At 37.8% G+C, this 26,105-nt stretch overlaps 3 protein-coding genes across 14 annotated transcripts in view; 1 reads left to right on the forward strand and 2 right to left on the reverse strand.

Annotated features, from left to right (window-relative positions):
• Positions 1–2,750, reverse strand: part of LOC114874814 (rho GTPase-activating protein 32) — a 24,305-nt gene extending 21,555 nt beyond the window's left edge. Inside the window, exon 1 of one of the 3 annotated variants that reach the window (XM_046290017.1) lies at positions 1,274–2,750. The gene's annotated coding sequence lies outside the window, so the exon portion shown is untranslated. Of the gene's footprint in view, positions 1–130 lie in introns of all 3 variants that reach the window. The other 2 variants (XM_046290016.1, XM_046290018.1) reach the window with 2 other exon arrangements.
• A 169-nt stretch (positions 2,751–2,919) lies between these two features.
• LOC114874812 (acetyl-CoA carboxylase) lies at positions 2,920–22,001 on the forward strand. Of its 7 annotated transcripts, none has more exons than XM_029184442.2 (13): positions 3,149–3,281; positions 7,294–7,506; positions 8,889–9,138; positions 13,575–13,698; positions 14,496–14,826; positions 14,901–15,198; positions 15,309–15,522; positions 15,636–15,969; positions 16,056–16,516; positions 16,600–20,430; positions 20,503–20,782; positions 20,857–21,137; positions 21,208–22,001. In XM_029184442.2, exons 1-13 carry the CDS (start codon positions 3,242–3,244, stop codon positions 21,820–21,822), a joined length of 7,272 nt encoding a protein of 2,423 aa, XP_029040275.1. In that variant the 5' UTR covers positions 3,149–3,241; the 3' UTR covers positions 21,823–22,001. The 7 variants fall into 7 exon arrangements, with proteins under 7 accessions (XP_029040281.1, XP_029040275.1, XP_029040277.1 ...); XM_029184443.2 differs by lacking the exon at positions 3,149–3,281 and adding an exon at positions 6,381–6,795; XM_029184444.2 differs by lacking the exon at positions 7,294–7,506.
• Positions 20,963–26,096, reverse strand: LOC114874816 (SID1 transmembrane family member 1-like). 4 transcript variants are annotated; one of them, XM_046290022.1, is made up of 10 exons: positions 25,429–26,094; positions 25,046–25,347; positions 24,815–24,965; positions 24,659–24,742; positions 24,237–24,551; positions 23,610–24,156; positions 23,259–23,524; positions 22,945–23,154; positions 22,560–22,870; positions 20,963–21,051 (listed from the first exon to the last, which is right to left on the reverse strand). In XM_046290022.1, exons 1-9 carry the CDS (start codon positions 25,609–25,611, stop codon positions 22,583–22,585), a joined length of 2,346 nt encoding a protein of 781 aa, XP_046145978.1. In that variant the 5' UTR covers positions 25,612–26,094; the 3' UTR covers positions 20,963–21,051; positions 22,560–22,582. The 4 variants fall into 4 exon arrangements, with proteins under 4 accessions (XP_046145978.1, XP_029040295.1, XP_046145977.1 ...); XM_046290021.1 differs by lacking the exon at positions 20,963–21,051 and having other exon boundaries at positions 22,254–22,870; positions 25,429–25,866; positions 25,946–26,093; XM_046290020.1 differs by lacking the exon at positions 20,963–21,051 and having other exon boundaries at positions 22,254–22,870; positions 25,429–26,093.
• Between the last annotated feature and the right edge of the window lie 9 nt (positions 26,097–26,105).

A 26,105-nucleotide genomic window follows, 5' to 3' on the forward strand; every position in this document is an offset into this window, starting at 1 on the left:
GTTTTTCCTCTATTCCGGTTGTGCAACGTATATACAATGAGAACTTAATTAAGCATCGTACACACGAGAAGCCCTTATCGTGTTACAAGCACTTCAATTCCTACATAGTAACTAAACTCTCATTTTTAACCTTCCTACCGGGACGACTCGTTGTTATTTACACTTTATACAACCACGCTTTCTTTGCACCTCACGAGTATTCATCTTACGATGGATCCATGGCCGCAGAGTGTATCAGATACGCTACCGTTAAACATTTAGCGATTCGATACGTTTACCGATCAAGAAGGTAACATGAAATTACAGAGGTGCCGAGTGTAAGTGTAGGTATGTCATAAATGCACGAGATCAATATCTTATTCCGACGGTACAGAATCTACGGTTAAGATCCTTCAAAGTTGTACGATAGTACCGTAAGAGTAACAGTTGTGTTAATTTTAAACGAGATGCTGTTATTAAAATACAATGAAGAGGCAAATATCTCGTATGGTTTCATAACAATTCTCTGCTTATACGTACGTATGTATTACCAGAGACGCTCAAAGCGAACTTCGGGTGACCGTAGCGATAGTCGTAAAGTTTGAGGTTATAAGATTCGTCGAATGATGTAAAATGTAAAAGCATCGATAATTCGGTTCCATACGGTAATAACGGGTTAAGTGCAATGAACTTTGCGTACAAAATTCCACAGCGATAATGAATCAAATAAATAACACGCAAAGTCGTATTTCGATCGTACAAAAAATGTTTGATAGTATAGCCGATGGAATATCGAGTGAGCAGAGAACAAACAAGCAGTAAGTAACGAACGAGTGGAATATCGACTCTCACCTGAAACCACAAACGAGGGAAGTAACGGCGGTTATGTCAGGGGAACGACAATACCGATAATTCTCTGCTGGCACATCGTAGACTAGGAAAGCCCTTTTACATCCTCCGCCATTTACTGCACCGTTACACGCACACGAACGTACACCGCGATGAACGTGTAAAAGAGACACGACGTTTACACGATTGTACGACAATTAAAATTGCGTTACACGAATCAGGTGGGGTGGACTCGGAAAAAAAAATTATAAGAAAATGAGATCGGTCATTTTGATTCGTTTCGCGCGCCGATCGTACGCGAGTGCAAATAAGGCCACGTAAGGGGCACCGAAACGGCACTTGCATACTAACAAGCGGGAAGCTCCTCTTCCCTCGACGTGTGTATATTAATATACGTTAAGCCGCGTGTATACGCGCATTACAATTGGATGTATGCGTTACGTACTTGCGTGAATATATATCACCACTCCCGAAGTTGAGGATCCCTGCCTGGTGAGACAGAGAAAGACGGAGGTTCACCACGAAGAAAAACACACGTCTGCCGGAACGCGAGCCATGTTTGCCTTGGCTAATTCATCGCGACGCTCCAATACGATGGATTTTGTTGACAGTTTCGCTGTGGCATCCTCTTCCCTCTTGTTCACAGTTTTCACAAACTTCCCGACAAAGTTAGTCTTCATTTACGAACTACAACAAAACGATATTTCCACTCTCTGCTGTCAGCCCGACCTGCCTAACCTGACCCTCGCGTCTTGACTGGGGGGAAGAATGAATACTACGCTTGTTATGCGCAACTACACTTGCGCAGGATTCTGCCGGTTACATGTGACCAGTGGCGGGAATAATTGAATCCTAAATATACGTAAATTCGTATTCCGAAAAGTAATTATAAAAATATGTATAGAAGGATAGTAAAAAATTCAATATTGCGCGAAATAAGTATTAGGGGAGGTTTGTTCTTCTTGATATCAAGAAAAAAACCTATCACACTGATAAAAAAACTGTTTACTTTAAATTTAGATGTTCAAAGAGCGACTGATATCATATTCTAGTATAAAAACTTATTATATCAGTACAGTAATTCTATATTATCTCTTTCCGTTAATTTCGTAATACGGCAACTTATCAATTATCATTAATGAAAGTATAATTTTCATGTATCAATGGTAATAGCTTAACCATAAGCGCAGTTTCTACTTGATGCGAATTGTCTACTTTTAACATGGAAAAGCAGTTTTCTTTAAATTGAATATCTGAACTCTGTTTAATCACATTTGTCAATGCACTGGCAACCACATGGCATGATTTATAATCACTGTCCAATGGAATATAATTATTGTATATCATTTCCCGATCGTGATGAATCGTGAATTTTATACGGGAATTTAATCGTTGCAATAAAATTATTTCGTCTAATATAGTTTTTGTAAATTCTTCTACGTCACAAGCAATTAATGTATGCTGTAATATTTGAAGTACATATGTACATATGTATGTAAATATAATATTTATTTATGCGAGAAAGTGCGTCATTATCTAACATACCTTTAACTGAAACGATAGATATCTTTTATAATGCTGACAATTTATAAAACTTTCGGCATTTGCATTTTTAATTAATGATAAGCGTTTTTTCATATGACATAGATGCAGTACTTCGTGACAATTATGATAATCGTTTCTGTTATACACTGTAGCGACCGTTACGTTTCGAGAAACAAAATTTATACCAATAAAATCGATAAACGCTTCGTTTGCAAACGATGAAATATCATTTATAGATTGTCCATAGTTTGTAACTTGTATTATATAGCACATACAACTGTTCTTTGTTAGTGTAACATCGATGTGCGTGTATTTCATATTGATAAACGAATTTTTTGACTGCCTTTGTACGAAACCTCGTAATATCTATTTTACGGAATATGAGAAATGAAAAATAGTTAATCTTAGATTAGAACACACTGATAACAACGAAACATACGCTTTTAACGACATTTCCAAGGAAACTTGTCTCCAATACTATCCCGTCCATAACCTTGCAAAGACTGATTTGAAACTACCGGCGAACCTGGCGAACCCTGACCTCTGGGTAGAGTCTGTGCTACTGAAAAGGTTCTTCCCTACCGATAAAAGAACCTTGGCTAGCAGAAATCAACAGTGAAATTCAAAGGTAGTGAGGTGTCGGTATATGCGCTTTTCATGTTACGCCATGGTGAACCTGCTTTAGCGGAAGTAAAAAAATTCATGTTTAAAAGGTGACAATAGTTTACTACATTGTGATCGACTGTGTTCGATCATTCCCGTGTCATAATAGGACACAATCAGTTTCGTGTAATATTTCTTAGCATCGAATAGTGAACGTAAGTGAATCGAATGACAGAACACGAAGGGACAAACGAACCTAACCTCAATGAGGAGCGTGCTACTCCACCGCGTAAGATTCGTCACCGGTGAGTTTTCATTTCTAAGTGATACAGCAGTTTTAGTATTTCATAAAAAATCATTTAAAAAATAGAAAAATATTTCTATCTAAAATAGTTCTGTTCGGCATACATCAGTTGGTGACGCGTGTTCCTTGGATACACCGCACGCTTTGTACGGACCAATCAAAACACGTTATTCGTCGCCTGACTCGTCAATCAACCAATCAGGCGACTCTGTCAATTTTTTGATTGATCTGCGTGAAAATCCATAGAGTACGCGGTCATTAAATATGCGTAAATAATTATGATATAAAACAAAACAAAAGAAAATAGTCTTTATCTGTGTGACGCAGTTTTTCGATGAAACTTTAATTTGTCTGTTACATAGAAAGCTATTCCCCTTTATTCTATTTAAGTGATGCTTCACGAGAAATTAGAGTACAATAATAGCTGTGATTTAAATTCATTAATGAGAAGTGAATTTATTTATAATTTCTTTCTTTCCAATTACATTATTAGCGTTTATTTGATGTTTGACTATGTTAGCGTTTTGAAACGTCATTATCCCTAATTGTATTTACGATTCAAAGGTAATATTATCGACAGAGGTTTTTTATATAAATGAATATAATTTTTTAGAAATTGTTCTGCGTTTCCATTCAATTTTTTATTTGTATTTTATTTATACGTTATCATTTATCGTAGTTACGATTACTATTTCACACATTATCAAAAAGAAGTGAAAATAAAGACGAAAAAAAATGTAATAACAATTACATATCAATAGAGATAACGTGCAATGAAAAGAATTTGCTTGCTCCGTACATTAGCGAGTGAGTGTAACATGTGTTGTCATTAATCGTAAAATGCGCGTTGTTATGCAATCAGTGATAATGCACTTATCAATGAACGATATATAGATATCTTCTTATTTTATGAAATTCAAATTTTTACATAGCCAGTAGTGGTCATTTCTTTTTTCATTTCATTATTCAATTCAGTTTGAAATATCACTTGTATTCTAGAGTTTTGGTAGATAGATCTCATACATATGAATAAAATAAACAGAAACAGGTTTATAAACTGGAAAATACACAAGGTGGTGGGGAATATTATGTTGCCACGAATATTAACATTTTAATGGTCGTTGTCTGCGGAAGCTTGCTTGGAGATTATTACAAAGTTTGTTCACAATTATTATTGAGTATTTTTCTGCACGTGCTTTCAAATTTCATCGAGATGAGAAGCTTACTGGGTCAAATTTTATCAGTTTCACGAAATTGTCCGTATGGACCATGTGTTAACGAAAGTCTTTTCTTGATATTTACGCTATTGATTTAAAAAACTTATCGCACCGTAACATGATTGTGTTTAATCTATATACTACACTAATGTTAAACTAATTACCATAGCTACTTTAAACTAATACCATTTCCCGCCAAAAGTGTTGCATGTTTAAAAAAGGGCGGCAATTTTAAAAATATAATAAAATTTGTTCCTGATAACGTGATTATCCTTTATCCTTCCACGCGCGTCGCTGTAATCATGAAAATGAGAGAAAAGAATGTAATCGCGACGCGCGGAAAAAAGGCGGGAAAAGGAAAACTGTATGAAAGAAGTCGCGCACGTGACGCTCGCGATTTCGAAAAAGTAATACACGTTTACGTCTATATTTGAACAATTCTTATCGCGATGTGCTTCGACAGATAGCACTTATGCGTGCCGTTTGATAACCACCAATCGCCACGTTCTCGGCCAATTTTCGATTCGTGACACGATATCTTACGTTCTCTGAAAAAAGTCACGAATCGAGCACGCGGTCAAGAGCGAAATGGTTCGCTGCTCCTCATTATCAACGAAGAAATTTTATTTCGACCGATAAATCGCAACGCTTCGTTTCACAGTAGGGGGGATCATTGTCGATACAAATGACGAAGGTGATCCGCGGATAAAATTGTCAAAGGTGAAGAAACAAAAATCGTTTCAACGTGAAATTTCAAAGAACAATCGAAGAAACTTGCCCGTGTATTTTATTTTAAAACAATCATTTCTCCCATGGGTCCTTATCCGAAATGGAAACGAGCCTCGTCGTATTGGATCGTGGAATTTTTAAACAAAGTTTTTGTTTCTATTGCGCAATAATCCATCGCGTATAATACGCGTTACATAACAATATACTATGTAGAAATGTGTCCACTGCACGATTCGTGTGTACGCGTCTACTTACACGAACGGATGTCACCGTAACGTGTGAATAACGATACTGGCGTCCTTCTTCCTCTTCGTGGTAGTAACGTCCACATTGGCCTGCAGCACGCAACAGAAGGACAAATATGTTTATGACGATTGGAATTCATTAAGATGACGTAGAGAGAGAAAGAGTGAGACGACTTGAAAACAACGTACAGCTGAAAATTGAATCCGAATTGAAAGGGTAGAAGGTGCCATTGCAAATCGATCAAAAGTTTCATAGATTTTTCGACCAACGAACAAGATAAATCCTATATGGATAATCATAACAAGTACAAAGAACAGACTGGTTAAATAAAAATAACCGAGGTTCTTGACCCCTTATCTAAAGATTATAAAAAAAAGAAGAATAGAATTGCTCCAAAATGATCATAAACGAAGATGGTGAAAAAAGAACCAAAAAATAGATAATATATAAAAATCAGTAATATATTATTTTCTCTGGAAATACGAAATGCAAGTGGTAAACGTAAAATTATCTTCAAAGTCATCGTTAACAATGTAGAATGAAAATTACGAGGATATCACGAAAGGAGATAGAACGAAACGGAAACGGTGTCGGATAAGGTAATACGCGTTACGTGGGAGCGAAGAAAGGAGAAAGAGTAAGCGCAAGTCGCAAGTCCGATGGCAAAAGCTCGGACGTTAATCGGTAGGTTTCGACCACGCGACGAAGCGAGCAGTTCAGTGGAAACAAACGTAATGTCGTCGGTGTCCGACGACCCCTGAACCCTGTCGTCCGGTTGTTTCTTTTTCTTTTTTTTTTTTTCTTTTACTCTGTTTTTCTATCGTTGCTCACGTGTACATACTCGGTCTTGTCGTATTTCGACGGCGATTTCCTCTCCTCGATCGGAGCGTTCACGCAGTAGCGCGCACGGTATCGCAACAGCGAGCCTATTGCACGACCAGTGCGTCGTCGTGTCTCCTTTGGTGCTCCTCGTCGTGGTGGAACGACAGTTGAAGTGATGATGATCGTGATGACGACGACGATGGCTCGTCGTTCGAACGCCTGATCGCGCGGCTAAATCCGAAAACAAGAAAGTAACAGCGGGACAAACGTAACGACAGACCGCGTGTGTGCCTCAAGGGGATTTCTATATAACAATAGTAAACAAAGGCGAAGCAGTATTACCGAGACGCGTTCACCTGTGTCCACGTATATTCTTGGCATAAATCTCGAAGAGGAAGAAGATAATCGAAGATACTCAAGAACCGATTAAACAAATTCGGACAATCCCGAGGTACAAAGCTGTGTCTGGTATGCTTCGAGGTCTTCTGGACACTTTTCTCGGTACATTACTAATTTTCTAAATCTCCTTGGATCCTTCTATGTCAATCGATACGCGTTCTCCCTCGGATACTCCGATAGTCTTCTGATTCGAAAATTTCTAACAATTATTTAACTAACATGTTGATTTCCCGTGGGGGTCATCGATGGGCCACTTAAGATTATCATTAAAATAGAACAGTTCAAAATTATTCAAAATATCCTTGCAATTTTTTATTTAACAATTTCACTTACCATCTTACAAGATTATTATAAATTAAATTCAAATTAAATTTGGAGTGCAGATCACCGATGACCATCACGGCAATCATTTTTTTAAATTTTTTTTATTTTATATCAGAAGACTGAAAAAGATCCGCGTATATATTCTATTCGGTCCATCTCCCACGCTAGTTCAAGTTTTGTGCCGTGTTTCGTGTTAAGTAAGGGTGCAAGTGTTAAGTCCGAGCTCCCTTCGACTCGATTCAAGGATTCTTGAGCCTACCAATGAATTCTTTCAAGGTTTGAATCACGCTGAACAAAGTGACACACCAAGTGTTTCGTCCGCCGTTGTTCTATTCGCTCCCATTCTCTTCGGCTTCTCGTTCGCTGTGATTATACGCCAATACGTTCACCTTGGACACATTTTCACGGATCGGCTCCAACAAGGGTGGTGGTGGTGGTCTCACCTTTCACGAGCATTTCATTCTGTGTACGGTCGTAGGAGGATCGAGGGTGAGTAACACCAGGCTTTAGAAAAACTTTGGGATTTTCTTGCGATCGCTTCTTCCTTTTGGGTTGTCCTAGCCACGGTGTTGTAAGCAATTGGGACTTTTCTTCTGATCAGTTTCTTTTCACTTGACGATCAGTCGTACTTGTGTGTCTTTACCCTTTGGTTAAATCCTGGAAGCAACGAGACTAACCTTCATTCATAAACCACGTGTGCTAATTGGAAATTGAATTTTTATTTTTCACCCCATTGGGGAAGAATTTTTTTAGGGAAGCTTTTGTATAATGTTGCAATTTTTAGTCTAAGAGAATAATAAATGGGAAATTTATTGGAGTTACATCGACCCAAAGAGAATATTAGAAAATAATTAAGCAAAGTTCATTATTCCACTTGAATTTAAAATTAAAAATTCTATAGTTTTGCTAGTCAATGTTAATGCTCGCGTTTAAACATAATTCTTATCTTGAAAGAAAAAAAGTCGTTACGTAATAATAGGTTAAAAGTATCGTGCGTTAATGGATTAGAAAAATCTTAATTTCTAATTTACACTGTTGTGGTTCGTAAAGACTGCATAATTGATAAAGCAACAGTATTATGTACGTATATTCATATTTAAAAAAATAAATAAATAATATTATTCAAAGCTAATTGAATCGATAATAATAATATTAACGATCACTGATTATCAATCATTTTTTTTTCTCATCAAATAATTCATCAGCACCTCGCGTGTCACTCATTTGCATGCCCTGTCCTTCGTTTTGGGCTTAAGGATTTCTAAGATCGATCAACTGGAATCACTTGGTGTAACGAAACTTGCGGAATGAGAAAAATTCGAAAGGGGATTCTTCCGGCAGGAAAGCTCGCTTGGGAAAATTGCATGCGTTTGGCTTAAAATTTCGCATGAACCACGGCTACATATCTCGGAAATTTTTTAATCGAAGCTCGCACGATGCACTAATTCGGGGCCACTCGCCGAAGAACCTCGATTGAAAAAAAAATATAAATTAAGTGCAACAAGAAAAAAATATATCGATTCTCAATTACTATATTCAAAACCGGATGACGCACTTGTTGCATCCTGTGCTATTTAATATGACGCACCTGTTGCGTCTTCTATCATCACCCTCATCAGTATTAAAGCAATAACATAAACAAGATTGCAGAAGAGTAAAATTAACACAAAAAGGATCTATTTAAACTTAGAATATAAATAAAATCGAGTGGCCCTTGGGTGCTGTTACCCTGAACAATGAAACGCGTCTGTATACGGGGAGAACGCGAGATTTGTTGTGTATATACATATATATCATGGAAAATGATGACGGATAAAGAAAACGTAACTTCACACGAACTTCACATGCACAACCTATCGAATGTTTTGAAGGTAACGCCGAGTGCGTAGACAGTGGTCCAGGGAAACAGGGATCGAAAAAGGCTGATAACGTACCCGTTATTACGATCAACGGCACGATGTCGGAAAATCCAGTAAGCTTCGTCGTCGGTGGACCCGACACTGATCTAGCCGAGGAATTGGAGGTTGAGGATAGCTTCCCATCCGAAGGAAGCGATATGGGCCTTAACCAGGCGCAGCAGAATATCTTGCCGGGCCTGGTCGAACGTCGCAAGCGACTCAGGTGATTTTTCTTCCTTTCTACACATTTCTGTTTTTCTTTTTGTTTTTTTTTTTGTTATTTTCATTATTTTCTATTCACGGTTGAACAGGTAAATTGATTGACTTGAAAGAAGCTACGAGTCGAGAAAAAATTGGCCTGCTTTAATTGATAGGAGAAGGTGTGAATTATCCTCTGATAATAATCATGATTAGGTGTCACGAACGTTGTTGTTTTGGGTGTTGAGGTGTTGATCCGCGATCGACACTTTGAGAGGTTCTGGGATTATAAATCATTAAAATTTCAAGATTCCTAGAATTGCACTTAGTCTCCACCTCCTTCAAAAATGCTTTAAATATCCATCCGATAATATCAGAGTATGATGCAGTTTAATCCACAGTTTAAGTAGGTACTTAACCAAGGACATTGATCTTCTAAGCTTTTGTTTCTCGAAGATAATCGATCTGAAATAATCATGCACTTTTTATCGTTCGTTTTCCACGCGTTCATCTTTATGTTCTTATTAGCTTCTTTTTTTTAAATTATTTTCTAGTCACGGTTGAACAGGTAAATTGATCGACTTGAAAGAAGCTACGAGTCGAGAAAAAATTGGCCTGCTTTAATTGATAGGAGAAGGTGTGAATTATCCTCTGATAATCATGATTAGGTGTCACGAACGTTGTTGTTTTGGGTGTTGAGGTGTTGATCCGCGATCGACACTTTGAGAGGTTCTGGGATTATAAATCATTAAAATTTCAAGATTCCTAGAATTACACTTAGTCTCCACCTCCTTCAAAAATGCTTTAAATATCCATCCGATAATATCAGAGTATGATGCAGTTTAATCCATAGTTTAAGTAGGTACTTAACCAGGGACATTGATCTTCTAAGCTTTTGTTTCTCGAAGATAATCGATCTGAAATAATCATGCACTTTTTATTGTTCGTTTTTCACGCGTTCATCTTCGTGTTCTTATTAGCTTGGTTTTTTTTATAGATAAATAAAAAGGGATATTATACTGCTGATACGTATACCTAATTTTCTAGCTCGTTTTACGCGATCTAAACCAACTCCTATTGGTAACGCATGATAGTGAAAAATTTTCATTTACGTGAACAAGGAATCACCTTATTGACGCCTTATCACCTTCGATATCGTTGAATATTCACGAGTTTCAGCGATACGGACGATCATTCTATCGCATGACGTACATCTAGTTTTTTTTCCTTATTTGTAATTATCTCAAAATTTCTCGGTTTACTTGTCCACGACAAGTGAATTCTAAGTTATTCCAACGGCTTTCTTGTAAATTTCAAACGAAGAAGAATGCATTATGTACACTCTTTCTATGTTGTTAAATTAACATTTCTCGTAACGATCTCGAGCGGACCTTGAACGATTAACTTTAATGGCATTAACCTCGATAATTATGAGTTTTAGATAAGAAAACTCTCCGTGTTGAAAAAAATATTCAATTCATTGAAATTCAAATGAAAGGCATACAAAAACTCTTTTCCTTCAATAAAAAGTTGTCATAAAATTTACGTAGTATCGCCTGATTAAATCCTTGTTAAGATAAAATGAATTGCAACTTTGATCCCAACGATGCTTTCAATTATTATCTCAATGTTTTAAATTTTAAATGAACCAAAGCCGGTGACGCGTTTCTTACCAGAAAATCATATGATTATTAGATTTCATGACATAATCATCGAAAGATTATGTAGTAATTCATAATGGATATTTAAAATAGGAAAGTAAACCAGAAACCTGTTTGAAAGAAAAATTTCAGTATGTAATTGACTTTAAACGCCCAATAATAAACTACCGACAATAATTGCTGTACTCTCTTAATCTTCAATTACCAAAGAATTCATTGCTATCTCTAAATGCAAAACGCGTGTACCATCCTTGACCAATTTCCAAATTTCCTGATGTCCCTGAGCTCCTCAGCGGGCACTCTTCCTGCCCATCGCTGCCCTACGTTATCACTGCTCAATATCTTGCAATTATTCGAGGCATTCGGGGTATCAGAGATACCGCACGAAAGTAAAAAGAGAAACACGTAGCCAACTTTGTACGTGCCGTGATCTCTTTTCTGAAAGAAGCACGCTACTTCCTCGAGTTCCATACAAAAGGTAGGGGAAACGTTGAACGAAAGGTATCGTCCATGGTGTGTCGCTTGTCAGTGACCACTAGTCATTCGGGAATGGAGGAGGAGAATTTCGATCCTTTAATCATTCGAGTACCTTACCGAATCCCCGATCCAATTCGATCTACCTATAAATTGAAAATTTCAAGAAACGGTGCGTGCTTCCGGTCAGAGTATCTGAAACCGTTCAGTTAACGAGTGAATCGACAGTTGACTCGATCGTTACCGTTAAACTCGCCTGAAAAGTGTTCTACTCCTAGCGTCAGTTCACAACTCGCGTAGTATTATTCGAAGATGAATGAAAAACTTGTTATTTTGCATCGAATGTCCATCCTGACATTGATTCCCGGCGTCCTGATGTAATCTCATCAATGTTAATGAAGCTTCTACGTCATTAGCGTGTTCCTCGTCGTTTCTGGTAAAGATATTTATCTGATCGATGGAAACTGGTCTGTCAGATATCGCGGGATAAACCATGTGATGACAATTTCGATCCGTGTTTCACCAGACTCGCGAAACGTAACAAGGAAATTCACCGAAACCCGGAAGCACGTTTATGAAAAGTACTCATTCGAAGGCATTCCTGAGGATTTCCAAGTCTCGGATTGGCGGAGAAAGAGAAAACCACCGCCACGGAGTAACTGCATAATTTAAACGATCAGCTGGAAAGAGGAAAACTCGGAATTCCATCTCGAAAACAGAGATTTAATAGTCTTAAACTGGTTTTCGAGAAAGAAAGTCGTGCCGCAGAGTTGTTTAGGATAATTTTAAAGGAACAGGAACAATCGAGGTTCCTGATATCTTGATATCTTGAAGTAAAGAGTTGAAGAATATTAAGAAGAGCAGTCTTTTTTGATTGGAAGCGTACAGTCTTCAAGGTGTAGCAGAAGAATGCTGTGAGATCTTGGACGTAGAAGAGAGTGAATAGTAGGGGCCCACGAAATGAGACGACTGAAAAGATTCGTATTGGCTCAAAGTACGGAGAAGGATCCGATTTGGAAGAGCTCGGACAACTTAATGGCTGGCATATCGATAATGAACGTGGAAACGTCAACAGAGTCTACGTCGAAGGAGAATCCGTCGAAGGAGGATTCGTCGAAGACGGAGCAGCAAACTTCGACCCCTGGATTGACGTAATAAGCTTTGTGATTTTATCTATCGTGTATCCTATCATTCCAGTGTTTTTGAAATTATCGAAAAGGATAATAGTTTCGACGAGAATCGTGATCCTTAACCCTGGAACGGCGTACCATGGAGAGAACCCCGATTATAATTTAATTTTTTATTTTTGTTAGTTTGAGTCACGATTGACCCAAGCTCCGCTGTTCAAGGGTTAAACTACAGTGATTTTGAAGTTTATAAAAAGTGTTAAGAAAAAGATAATTTTATTCAAAATTCAATCTACCAAGGACATTAAATGTCTCTTGTTATTTTCGTGTTTATCTTGGGTATCGAAGGTTCTTTGAATTTTTTGACGGATTAACAAGCGTCGCGAAGCTAGATCCTTGAAGATCTGAAAGTAAAAATGAACTTTGCTTTTTGGTCATTGCGAAGATACTCGCACAAGTTTCCTTGTCGTTAGAAATAATATTTCAGGTTTAGAAGACATTAAATAGTATTTATAAATATTAGAGATGTAAATGAAAAATTTATCTGATGAAATTGCTTTAAAAATGAAATTAAAATTATTATATGATACACATATAAATACTTTGAGATATTACGAAAAATATGCACGTGTTCAGCGATGAAGCAATAAGAAATGCGTCGGTGGAATTTCAAAGTCGACAAATTTGTAATTGCGTTCCCGCGATTACAAAACACCTATCTACATCGGAAGAAATCCGTTCGTGAGAAACAATTCAAAAATCCAAGCAAACGTCCGCTGATACCGGCTTTGATTTATATTAATGGGGCTGAGTTAGACGAGGTACCAAAACAGTAAGAGAAATAGGAAATGTGTATGCATATCTAGCAGAGATACACTTTGGTATATGAAAGGTTCAGAAAGCGTTACGATGTTGTAGGAATGCCATTGCGTGAGCCGCTTAAATTAACGGTTCATATACTTTCTCTGCTGTCATTCACGTGTTCCCCGTTAATGGATGAGAAAAATTGTTTTTAAGAAACTCGGGAAAACGATTGTTCCCCGATTTTCCATCTGAACACAGTAATTTATCGATATACTATTTTTAAATTTGAATATTTTCCCGCGCTTCCGTGGATTTGAAAAGTGGCGCGAAAATATTCCTACGAGTATTTCAGAAGAAATTTTATTCATTCTGAAAACTTCGATTTAATTTCATAGGCCCAGCATGTCGCAGGGTACGGTGATGATTCAGACGCAAAATCGGCTATACGAAAAAGATTTCACTATCGCAACACCAGAAGAATTCGTTCATCGTTTCGGTGGTACCAAAGTTATTAACAAGGTAAGACTACTATCTGTTATCCTTCATCGTTAATTTGCGTTGAACATCCTGTACGGAATTGAATTGTACGACGGTCGCTAAAGTGTTAATAGATTCCCTAATGAAATCGGTAAAGTGTCATATCTTCGATTGAAAAATTCAAGTTACTTTGTGGGATTTTAAACGCTTTCGTAATCAATTCAAAATAAAGAATGACATTCTTATTGACGGAATATCCGTTTTACGTAGTTCTGACGTAAAAACGGTAGACCTCCGGTATCGTGGAAATGAAAAACAGTACCTTGAACGTTACGTTTTGAATTTAAATGTCTTTCTGGATTCCCGGAATCGATTAATCGCGAACGAGATAAAGAAAAACGTTAACGTTTTAAAAGAAAATAAATTTTGAATGAAAATTGATCGGTATGCTGGGAATTCCTTCGACAAGTTCCTTACGTTGAAACTTGGAAAACAGTGAAACAGGTATTTGAAAAATGAAAGAAGGTCGTTCAACGACGTACTCACGATTCGCGTTCCGCTCGAGTATGTCACGAACCAGTCGTCGTACAATTTCGCAACAATATCAGCAACCTCCATAATTGACATTGAACGTCCTTGGCTGACCTTGAATATGTTGCTACACCTATTTCATCGTCTTTCACTGGAATATATAATCATTGAGAAAAGATTCTTATTTCACCCTTTCCTCATCGATCAGGTATTATATTATCTTAAAATGAATTGCATACACCAATTTCTAAATTTCCTAATTTAAAATTTGAAAATTTTAAATATTAATAAAAAATTATTTTTTGCAGGTGTTGATCGCTAACAACGGTATAGCAGCAGTAAAATGTATGCGTTCCATTCGACGATGGTCCTACGAGATGTTCAAAAACGAACGAGCGGTACGGTTCGTCGTGATGGTAACACCGGAAGATCTGAAAGCGAACGCGGAGTATATAAAAATGGCAGACCAATACGTTCCGGTACCAGGTGGATCGAACAACAACAACTACGCGAACGTGGAATTGATCGTGGACATAGCTATACGTACCCAGGTGCAGGCTGTGTGGGCTGGATGGGGTCACGCTTCTGAAAATCCAAAATTACCAGAATTACTTCACAAAAATAACATTAGTTTCATTGGTGAGATATTGGAGAACGCTTAGAACGTAAAGTGTTCTTCAAGATGATTTATAATTTTCATTCTAATCTTGTAGGACCATCTGAGAGAGCCATGTGGGCTCTTGGAGACAAAATTGCATCGAGTATAGTGGCTCAAACCGCAGAGGTACCGACTCTCCCTTGGTCAGGATCAGAATTGAAAGCTCAGTACAGTGGAAAGAAGATAAAGATATCCTCGGAACTGTTCAAAAAAGGTTGTGTCTCCACGGTAGAAGAATGTCTGGCTGCAGCTAATAAAATCGGCTTTCCTATTATGGTAAAAGCAAGTGAAGGAGGTGGTGGTAAAGGTATCAGAAAGGTGGAGAATGCTGAAGAATTGCCTACGTTGTTTAGGTAAACGTAACGTCGGATATCTTACAAATATTTCATTAAAAAATGTCTATAAAATAAATCTATAAATTAAGGAGTATCCATACTAAGAGTCCCCTAAATAATTCTCTTAGGCAGGTACAAACTGAAATACCTGGATCTCCGATATTCATTATGAAACTGGCTAAGTGTGCACGCCATTTGGAAGTTCAATTATTGGCTGATAATTACGGAAATGCGATATCGTTGTTCGGTCGTGATTGCTCTATTCAGAGGAGGCATCAGAAAATTATAGAAGAAGCTCCGGCTGTGATAGCCAAACCTGAAGTTTTCGAAGAGATGGAAAAAGTAATTAGAAATAGTACTTAATTTAATAGAAAATTGATCGTATGTATTAACAGAATGAATATGAAATGATTACTTGCTTGGTAAAACAGTTTTTATATGTTCTTCTACGATAGGCTGCTGTAAGATTGGCCAAAATGGTCGGATATGTCAGCGCAGGTACTGTCGAGTATCTCTATGACACGTCTGGACGATACTTCTTTTTGGAATTGAATCCACGTCTTCAAGTGGAACATCCTTGTACCGAGATGGTATCAGATGTCAATTTACCCTCTGCTCAACTTCAAATTGCCATGGGATTACCGCTTCACCATATCAAAGATATCCGTCTTCTTTACGGTGAAAGTCCATGGGGCGACAGTGTCATCGATTTCGATCAACCACGGCATAAGCCTCAACCGTGGGGTCACGTTATAGCAGCTAGAATTACTAGTGAAAATCCTGATGAAGGTAAAACTTAGCGAATAATAAAAAAATTTACTCAAACTACCAGGAGGATGAATATTTAAACGATACGTTACCAATGTATTCCATAGGTTTTAAGCCAAGTTCAGGAACCGTGCAAGAATTGAACTTCCGTTCTTCCAAGAATGTTTGGGGTTACTTCTCCGTGGCGGCATCCGGCGGTCTCCACGAGTTCGCCGATTCTCAATTCGGTCATTGTTTCTCTTGGGGCGAGGATCGTGATCAAGCTAGAGAGAATTTAGTCATAGCTCTGAAAGAATTGAGCATCAGGGGTGACTTTAGAACCACCGTCGAGTACCTAATCACGTTATTGGAGACGAATTCGTTCCTAGATAATAATATAGACACAGCATGGTTAGATTTATTGATCTCTGAACGTGTAAAGAGCGATAAACCGGACGTATTGTTGGCTGTAACCTGCGGTGCGCTTCACATCGCTGATAGAACTATCACTGCCGCTTTCTCTGGATTCCAAACGGCTTTGGAAAAAGGACAGATACAGGCTAGCAATGACTTAGACAATGTTATTGACGTAAGTTCACTCGTCTGTTGCTTCTACCACTGGTGGATTTTCAAGCAATTTTAAGATGTTCGATTAACCATTTCTTATTGCAGGTTGAATTGATCAACGATGGGTACAAATATAAGCTACAAGCCGCTAAGTCAGGTCCTAATAGTTACTTCCTTATCATGAACGGTTCTTATAGAGAGGTTGAGGTACACCGCCTATCGGACGGAGGACTTCTACTTTCTTTGGACGGTGCAAGTTTCACCACCTACATGAGAGAAGAGGTTGATCGTTATAGAATTATTATAGGAAATCAAACTTGCATCTTTGAAAAGGACAACGATCCTTCTTTGTTGAGATCACCGTCAGCTGGAAAACTAATCAGTTTCCTCGTCGAAGACGGTGGCCACGTTAATCCTGGCCAAGCGTACGCTGAAATCGAGGTTATGAAAATGGTAATGACGGTAACAGCCGGCGAGGCTGGTAGCGTATTCTACGTTAAAAGACCAGGTGCCATTCTCGAGGCTGGTACTCTTATCGCTCACTTAGAATTAGACGATCCGTCTTTGGTGACGAAAGCTCAAGACTACACGGGTCAATTCCCGGAAACCGCGCCGCCTGCTGTTTCTGAGAAATTGAATCATCTTCATGCCAAATACAGAGCTGCTCTGGAAAACACTCTGGGTGGATATTGTTTGCCGGACCCGTACCATTTGCCACGTGTACGAGAACTTATCGAGAAGTTTATGAGTTCACTTCGAGATCCTAGCTTGCCTTTGCTCGAACTCCAAGAGGTGATCGCAACGATATCCGGAAGAATTCCGATCGCTGTGGAGAAAAAGATCAGAAAATTAATGTCGTTGTACGAAAGGAACATAACTTCCGTTCTAGCTCAGTTCCCTAGCCAACAAATCGCCGCTGTGATCGATGGCCATGCGGCAACCGTTTCCAAGCGATCCGAACGAGATGTGTTCTTCTTGACCACCCAGGCTATAGTGCAATTAGTGCAAAGATATAGGAACGGAATACGCGGTAGAATGAAGACCGCCGTTCACGAGCTTCTTAGACAATACTACACCGTCGAGAGTCAATTTCAACAAGGTCATTACGACAAGTGCGTGTCAGCTTTAATAGACCAATACAAGGATGACGTAGCCACGGTAACAGCTATGCTCTTCAGTCACAATCAAGTGACAAAGAAGAACGTCCTGGTGACGATGCTTATAGATCATCTTTGGGCGAACGAACCTGGCCTCACCGATGAATTATCGAGCACGTTGACGGAACTGACGAGTTTGAATCGTACGGAGCACAGTCGTGTCGCGTTACGCGCGAGACAAGTATTGATCGCCGCTCATCAACCTGCTTACGAATTGAGACACAATCAAATGGAATCTATATTCTTGTCAGCTGTGGACTTGTACGGTCACGATTTCCATCCAGAAAATCTACAGAAATTAATCCTCTCCGAGACCTCTATCTTCGATATTCTTCACGATTTCTTCTACCATTCGAATCGTGCAGTCTGCAATGCTGCTCTGGAGGTTTACGTGCGAAGGGCGTACATCAGTTACGAGTTGACCTGTTTGCAACACCTCGAGTTATCGGGCGAAGTACCGTTGGTACACTTCCAGTTCTTATTGCCTAACAATCATCCCAACAGACAGAACCAGTCACCGGTTAATCACAGAGTCGGAGCAATGGCAGCCTTCCAAGACATGGAACAGTTTGTCAGATACTCCGACGAGATACTGGATCTTCTAGAAGATCTCTCGTCGACCACGTCGGTCTCGGCGAAAGTCTTAGAAGCGGTTGACGCGGCTGGAAGCGAATCGAGGCATAGCACGTCTATAAACGTGTCTCTGAGCATGGGAGACCCTCCTGTACCGGTGGAGATCAGCGGTACCGGTGAGAGACCAGCGGAACCGGTGCACATTTTAAGCATCGCTGTTCAAGAGAAAGAAAACCACGACGACGCTGCTCTAGCCAAGCTGTTTGGCGATTGGTGCGCCACGAACAAAGATGAACTGATGTCCCGGGGTATCAGAAGGGTCACGTTCGCCGCATTGAAGAGAAGACAGGTACCAAAGTTCTTCACGTTCCGTCAAAGAGACGGTTTCGTCGAGGACAGGATTTACCGACACCTCGAGCCCGCTTGTGCCTTCCAACTGGAACTGAACAGAATGAGAACGTACGATCTGGAAGCACTGCCTACCTCAAATCAAAAGATGCATCTGTACCTTGGCCAGGCTAAAGTTGCCAAAGGACAACAAGTCACCGATTATCGTTTCTTCATTCGTTCTATCATAAGACACTCCGATTTGATAACCAAAGAAGCCAGCTTCGATTACCTTCACAACGAAGGTGAACGAGTTCTCCTGGAAGCGATGGATGAATTAGAGGTCGCGTTCTCGCATCCCCTGGCTAAACGTACCGAATGTAATCATATATTCTTGAACTTTGTGCCAACCGTTATTATGGATCCAGTTAGAATAGAAGAAAGCGTAACCAGCATGATCCTCAGGTATGGTCCAAGACTATGGAAGTTACGCGTACGTCAAGCTGAAATCAAGATGACCATTCGTCCGGCTCCGGGGAAAGCAATATCCACGATACGTTTGTCGATCGCCAACGATAGCGGTTACAGTATAGACTTGCACGTTTACACAGAAGCAACCGATCCAAAGACCGGGATTGTTCGTTTCGAATCATCCCCTTCGGCGACGAACAAATCTTGGAGACCAGGACCCATGCACGGTTTACCTATCTCCACTCCCTATTTAACCAAAGATTATCTTCAAGCGAAACGTTTCCAAGCCCAAAGTGCTGGTACGACTTACGTATACGATTTGCCGGACATGTTTAGACAACAAACGGAAATGATGTGGCATAAATACATAGAAGAAAGACCTGACTGCGAGATAACTGTTCCAAATCCTGTGATGGATTGCGTGGAGTTGGTGTTGGAGGGTGAACACTTGGTGGAACAGAAACGTCTGCCTGGTGAGAATAACGTTGGTATGGTTGCCTGGAGGCTAAGACTTTACACGCCAGAGTATCCAGAGTCTGGACGAGACGTTATATTAATTGCTAATGATTTGACTCATTTAATTGGTTCCTTTGGTATCAAGGAAGATCTGGTGTTCTGTAGAGCATCGGAAAGGGCCAGGCAACTTGGTATTCCTAGAATATATTTCTCAGCAAATTCTGGAGCTCGCATTGGCTTAGCTGAAGAAGTTAAAGCGCTGTTTAGAATCGCTTGGGAAAATGAAAACGAGCCAGAGAAAGGATTTAAATATATTTACCTAACACCAGACGATTATGCTCGTTTAGCACCTTTTAATTCAGTAAAAACTTCGTTGATCGAAGATCATGGGGAATCTCGTTATAAGATCACGGATATTATTGGCAAAGACGATGGACTTGGCGTGGAGAATTTAAAATACGCTGGAATGATTGCTGGAGAAACATCCAGAGCCTATGAAGAGATAGTCACCATTTCAATTGTATCTTGTAGAGCCATCGGTATTGGTGCTTATCTGGTACGTCTTGGACAGAGAGTGATTCAGATTGAAAATTCACACATTATTTTAACCGGTTACAAAGCATTGAACGCCGTGTTAGGTCGTGAAGTATACGCGAGTAACAATCAGTTAGGTGGTATACAAATTATGCACAACAACGGTGTGTCCCACACAACTGATCCAAGAGACTTGGATGGTGTTGCAACAGCTCTACGATGGCTAAGCTTTTGTCCTAAATACAAAGGTGCACCTCTTCCTATATTACCAACACCTCTTCCTGATCCAGTTGAAAGGGAGATCAGCTATGTTCCTACTAAAACAGCCTATGATCCAAGATGGATGTTGGAGGGTAGATATTCACAGAATGGTACAAACAGTTGGGAAAGTGGATTCTTTGACCGTGGTTCTTGGCAGGTATGCTCAGTCTTATATTTCTCTTTACCTATAACATATATTTAAAGTATTTTAACCCTATATTATTTCCAGGAAATAATGAGACCCTGGGCTCAGACTGTAGTAACCGGCCGAGCTAGATTGGGTGGAATTCCTTGCGGTGTCATTGCAGTTGAAACTAGAACAGTCGAGTTGCATTTACCAGCAGATCCTGCCAATATCGATTCAGAAGCCAAAACAATATCTCAAGCTGGACAAGTGTGGTTCCCCGATAGCGCGTACAAAACTGCTCAAGCTATTAAAGACTTTGGAAAGGAGGAACTACCACTTTTCATTTTTGCTAATTGGAGAGGATTTTCTGGTGGAATGAAAGGTACGTTATTCGTCTGTAGTAATTAATTTATTGCTTCTTTTACTCAGTTTTCAAATGATCCTCCTTCTTTACAGACATGTACGAACAAATTATAAAATTCGGTGCTTACATCGTCGATGGCTTGAGAGAATATACCAAACCAATATTTGTGTATATCCCACCGCACGGAGAGTTAAGAGGCGGTGCCTGGGCGGTAGTTGATCCAACGATAAATCCTCGTTACATGGAAATGTTTGCCGACAACACAAGCAGAGCCGGAGTTCTCGAACCTGGTGGCATAGTAGAAATTAAGTTCAGGTCTAAAGATATACTTAAAGTTATACACAGGATCGACGGTATTATTCAGAAACTCAAAGTAAGTGATCATCGACTATTGTTGCGAATAATTTAAAATAATTTTATTTATAATACATATGATTTTGTAGGAAAAATTACCTACTGCAAATTCACCGGAAGAACGAACAGAAATCGAAGCTCAAATACGTAAAAGAGAATTGAATTTGGAACCCATGTATCACCAAGTCGCAATTCACTTTGCTGATCTCCACGATACACCGGAAAGAATGTTTGAGAAAAATGCAATTCATGATATTGTTCCATGGCGAAAGGCACGTAGATCGCTGTATTGGAGACTCAGAAGAAGACTTTTGGAAGATGAAATTAGAGAAGAAATTCTGTCGACTCAACGTAGCTTAGACGTTCGACAAATCGGTGCAATGTTGCGTAGATGGTTTATAGAAGACAAAGGGACCACTGAATCCTATCTGTGGGATCAGGATGAAGCTGCGACAATTTGGCTGGAGCAACAACGTCAAGACGAGAACAGTGTTGTTTCACGTAACATTACATGTGTGAAACAAGATGCGGTTGTATCTCGTATCAAAGAAGCCTTGGAAGCATGCCCAGAAATGAGATTAAACGCAATATTGGAAATTGCCCATAGGCTACAACCGGCAGAACGTACCGAACTGCAAAGAACTTTATCACAAATTGAAACGACTACCCAGGAACACCACAATGACTCAAGTGCTTCATCCTAATATTTCTCAAAATTAAAAGATCCCTTTTGTCTATCTGCGTACCTGGTGTATGTAGTTCTGTTTAGAATTAATTGTACAGACACTCGTTATCCTTGTTAATAGCTAATTGTACGGGAGTAGTATAATTTTGAAAAAAAAAAAAAAAAGTTAATTAATTGCTTCTATCGATAGTGTTGCTTGACGATAGAAAGCAAAGAACTTGTGTCTTATTAAAGTTCAACGGTGATGCTATCGGTTTTCAGACAGTATCACTGCCGTCTCCTAAACTGTGGCAAAGTGTGCCCCTTGTTTATGATAAGTGTATTCATGAATATAGAAATTATATTATATACATATATTTATTTTTAGAAAAAAAGGTCTGTTCGTTGCGTTTGATTTTACTGAACGACTACTAACAACACGTACGTCATCTTTCCACTTTTGTCGATAAGAGAAATCGATGGGTAAGTTTTAAAGTATTAAGTACTATTTTTTCACTCGTGATACCCAAGATATCAAAACTTTTCGATCCTTAGAAATGACAGTTTGATAAGAAATAATGGAATAATATATAGTTTTGTGGATTTGTTTAAACGGAAATAAGGCATTTAATATAAAACAGTTACTATACGATCTTTATATATACATATATATTTTATACTATTTTTAATTCGTTAATATCAAGATCAAATGTATATTATATACAGTCATATCGTCATAAAAACATAAAAAAAATGGAAATGAAATGGTATGCATACCCTTTCCATTCGTGTCATTACCCTCAAAAGACTGGTATTTGACTTCTATGCACATCGACTAGATCATCGTCCAAAGTAAGCAATACCATGAACGAGAAGAACATTGCGAAAGCAGACAAAAAATGCCATATATCGTGATTATCAAAAAAATTTAGGAGTTTGCAGGGTCTATTATAATTGCGGGATTGTGCTGGTGTTAACGCCCATGAGATAGTTTTGCTTATAAAAAAATAGTAAGCTGCAGCCCAAAAGACCATTGATAGAATAATAAATATTAGCGGTTGAAGAAGGATTCTTTCTTTATTACAAATCTGAAACATAACAAAGTAGATTAGTCTGTAATAATATATACGTAATTTGTAGATAATCATACATCTGTACATACCTTCATTACGATATAGAAGATGGTATATAAAATTAAATTGGACATTAATATAGCTAACAAGAAGGTTGCGAAATTTTTTTCATGACGTATATTTCCTACTACTGCGAGAGCAACATTACATAAATTTGCTATAACGAGCATTATAAATCGTGCTAGATATAAGGGTCGAAACAAGTTCCTAACTCCGGAACGAGCATCATATTTACAGGTCTAGAAAAAAATGTGGCATAAGTGGCAAACTATGGCAAAGTTAATTTAAGAGAGAAAGAAAAAAAAAACATGAACAAAACAATTAAATCAATACGTGAAATTACCTGTATTGCTCTTGTTAGTGAACCTCTGCATCTCCATCGTCCCATGTAATAGATTTGGATGGTTAAAAACAAACAAATTAGCAAATGCATGATCGTGAACAAGATCCAAAAATATATGGAACCATTTAAAACTCCAAGCAATCCTATAAAAATGATTAACGCCAAGATACCAAATGTAACTGGTGCCCTAGCATTTATATCCGGGTGTCGAGTTTGATAAATCTTAATCATGCAAAGCACCGCTATAATATACATAAAACTAGTGTCTGCAAATAATATGATTGTTAGTATTATTAATAACATGGAAAAAGAAATTACGAAAACGACAGTAGAAAATAATTTTCATCTCACCAAATTGGAAATTGCTTCGATTTGGACACACGTGATAACTTCCTGAGAGTATTCCTTCCATAATAAGGGCAGTACCCATTGCGTAAAATAAACCATAATGTTGCGGTATACCGTAACATTTGTTTTTTTCTCGATCCAATTCATTGTGCTCTCGTGAGTATGTTATGAATATAAATAACAAACCTAACATTATATATCCGAAATTTGAAAATACGTGATTGAAATCTGATAGCAATCCAAATGGATGAGCACATAAGAAATTATAATAACACATATCTTGATTTCCCGTAACATGAAGTACATGCTGGTAAGTTATTACCAGCTGCACTACTGGTAATGTATAAAATATGGCCACTGTTATTAAATAGTATAAATATAACCGTGATTTATGCCTAAGAATTTTTGGTTCTTTTCGAGCTAAATCACAAACCGAAAGCACAAGTTTCGTTCGTATCACTTCTTTATCGGAAAGAGCATCTTCCATTAAATCAATATCATCTTCATCTAATGAAGAATCTTCATCTATAGATACTGACTGCTGACCGGTCTGAAACGAAATAATTCAAATAGCTGATTAATTACTATGTACAATTTGTTTCTTTTCTTACTTCATACAATGGAGTTTACCTCTTCTATCATTGAAGGACTTGGTATAGGTTCAGCAATACTCTCAGATTCTTGATGTAATAATTCTTGTTTAATTTTTCTACCTTCTTTGATTTTCGTCACTACTATACTTATAACATAGATAATGCAGAAAGTAAAAATAACAGACACCGCTGTTGCCGAAGCAATAACATAATTTTGTTTAGTAATACTAGTGTTTATTGTTAACGTCACTTTTTTATTCCGTACAGGAATCATACTAGGTGCTCCATAACAGTCAGTATCGTCACCTTTTACTACTAGCACAACAAAAAAACCCAATGGATATGCCTCTTTCTAAAAGATATAAATTATACTTTAATCCAACTTCTAGGTAAAACAATTTTTTTTATATCTTAGCCCACTGTATATCTTTGAACAATCTATTTATTAGGAATACTTACTGGCACAGTAATACCACCTTGTCGATTTACAGTTTGCCAATAACCAGAAAATTCAATGTTCCTTTCTAAATCGAATACAGGACACTGGAAAAAACAGAAATGTTTGTAATTTGATAATATTACATTAATTTAAAGATCACAGCAAACTGAACTTACCGATGTATTTTGTATTGAGACTGTCATACAAATATCACTATCAGACTCAACATGAACAACTACAGAAGAACTTTCTTCTTGTCCTGGAAAGATATACCCATAATAAATGGGTTGAGATGGAGAAATTTCTATTGATCTTTTCTCTCCAGGACTGAACATAAAAAAAGATAAAATTCAATTGTTCAAATTTCATTATATTAATCCATTACCAACAGGCAGCAATATACGTACCTTAAATAAAAATGTAACACTTTGGTCATATTAAGTTTAAATAAAATATTTTCATGACTACCAGTAGATAAACTAACAGTAAGAAATTCATCTTGATTTTCTGCTTCGCTCTGATAATATTTGGGTGAACACAATGTTCTATCAGTTTTATTATAAGCTAAATCATTAAAGTACATACTATTTACTACAAGAGGAATTTGCCATGATAGAATTCCTTTTTTCTGACGTACAACCACAATAAGAGGGACGTCAGTAGTAGCATTGCTTTCAACTTCTAATCTTGCAGTTTCCATAACAGTTACCTAAAAGTAAGAAAAAAATATGTAATATATAAAGAATAAAGAAAATTGCATTAGAACCAATTTATATAAAATGATACTTACATTATTAGTAGGGTACAGGAAAACATACTCAACAGTATTATTTATGGTAAGTTGATATTCTGTCTTGTATTCTCCATTAATAACAATTGGAGAAAATGATAAAGACATTAATGAAATAACTGTACTAAGGTGAATTGATATTAACACTCCAATCACTGTTAAGATTTTCTGCATGTTTGACATTTTAAATATTAATGAGGTTCAAAACATGCTTCAAATATTCACTTATTTAATAAAACTTAGCTATAAAACTTAAGATTTCTTTCTTTAGTTGGTTCCATATATTGAAGACAATACTAGTGTTGACGATATTGCAAAAGATTTTTTAAATTATATATTTGATGAAAAGTAAAACTAATCATCAATTGAATTAATCGTATTACCTCATGATCCATCACACAAACAATTCTCCGGGAATAACCCGCCATATATCCTAATCTGAGAATAATTTAGGCTTGCATCAGAAATAATGGAATACCAACATTGTATTATTTCATGAAAATTAAATTGATGTTACCAAAATTAATAATAGAGCTTTGGGAAGTCAAGACATTGATTCTGAGTTACTCGATTGAGTTAAATTGTAATAAAATCACAAATAAAAGTCAAACAAAATCACAAATAACCATACTGAACCACTATTGCCAGCGCTATTAGCCATTTCGTGGCAAATCTCA

The sequence above is a fragment of the Osmia bicornis genome, chromosome 2 (assembly GCF_907164935.1).
Source record: "Osmia bicornis bicornis chromosome 2, iOsmBic2.1, whole genome shotgun sequence".
Classification (NCBI taxonomy): Eukaryota; Metazoa; Arthropoda; class Insecta; order Hymenoptera; family Megachilidae; genus Osmia; species Osmia bicornis.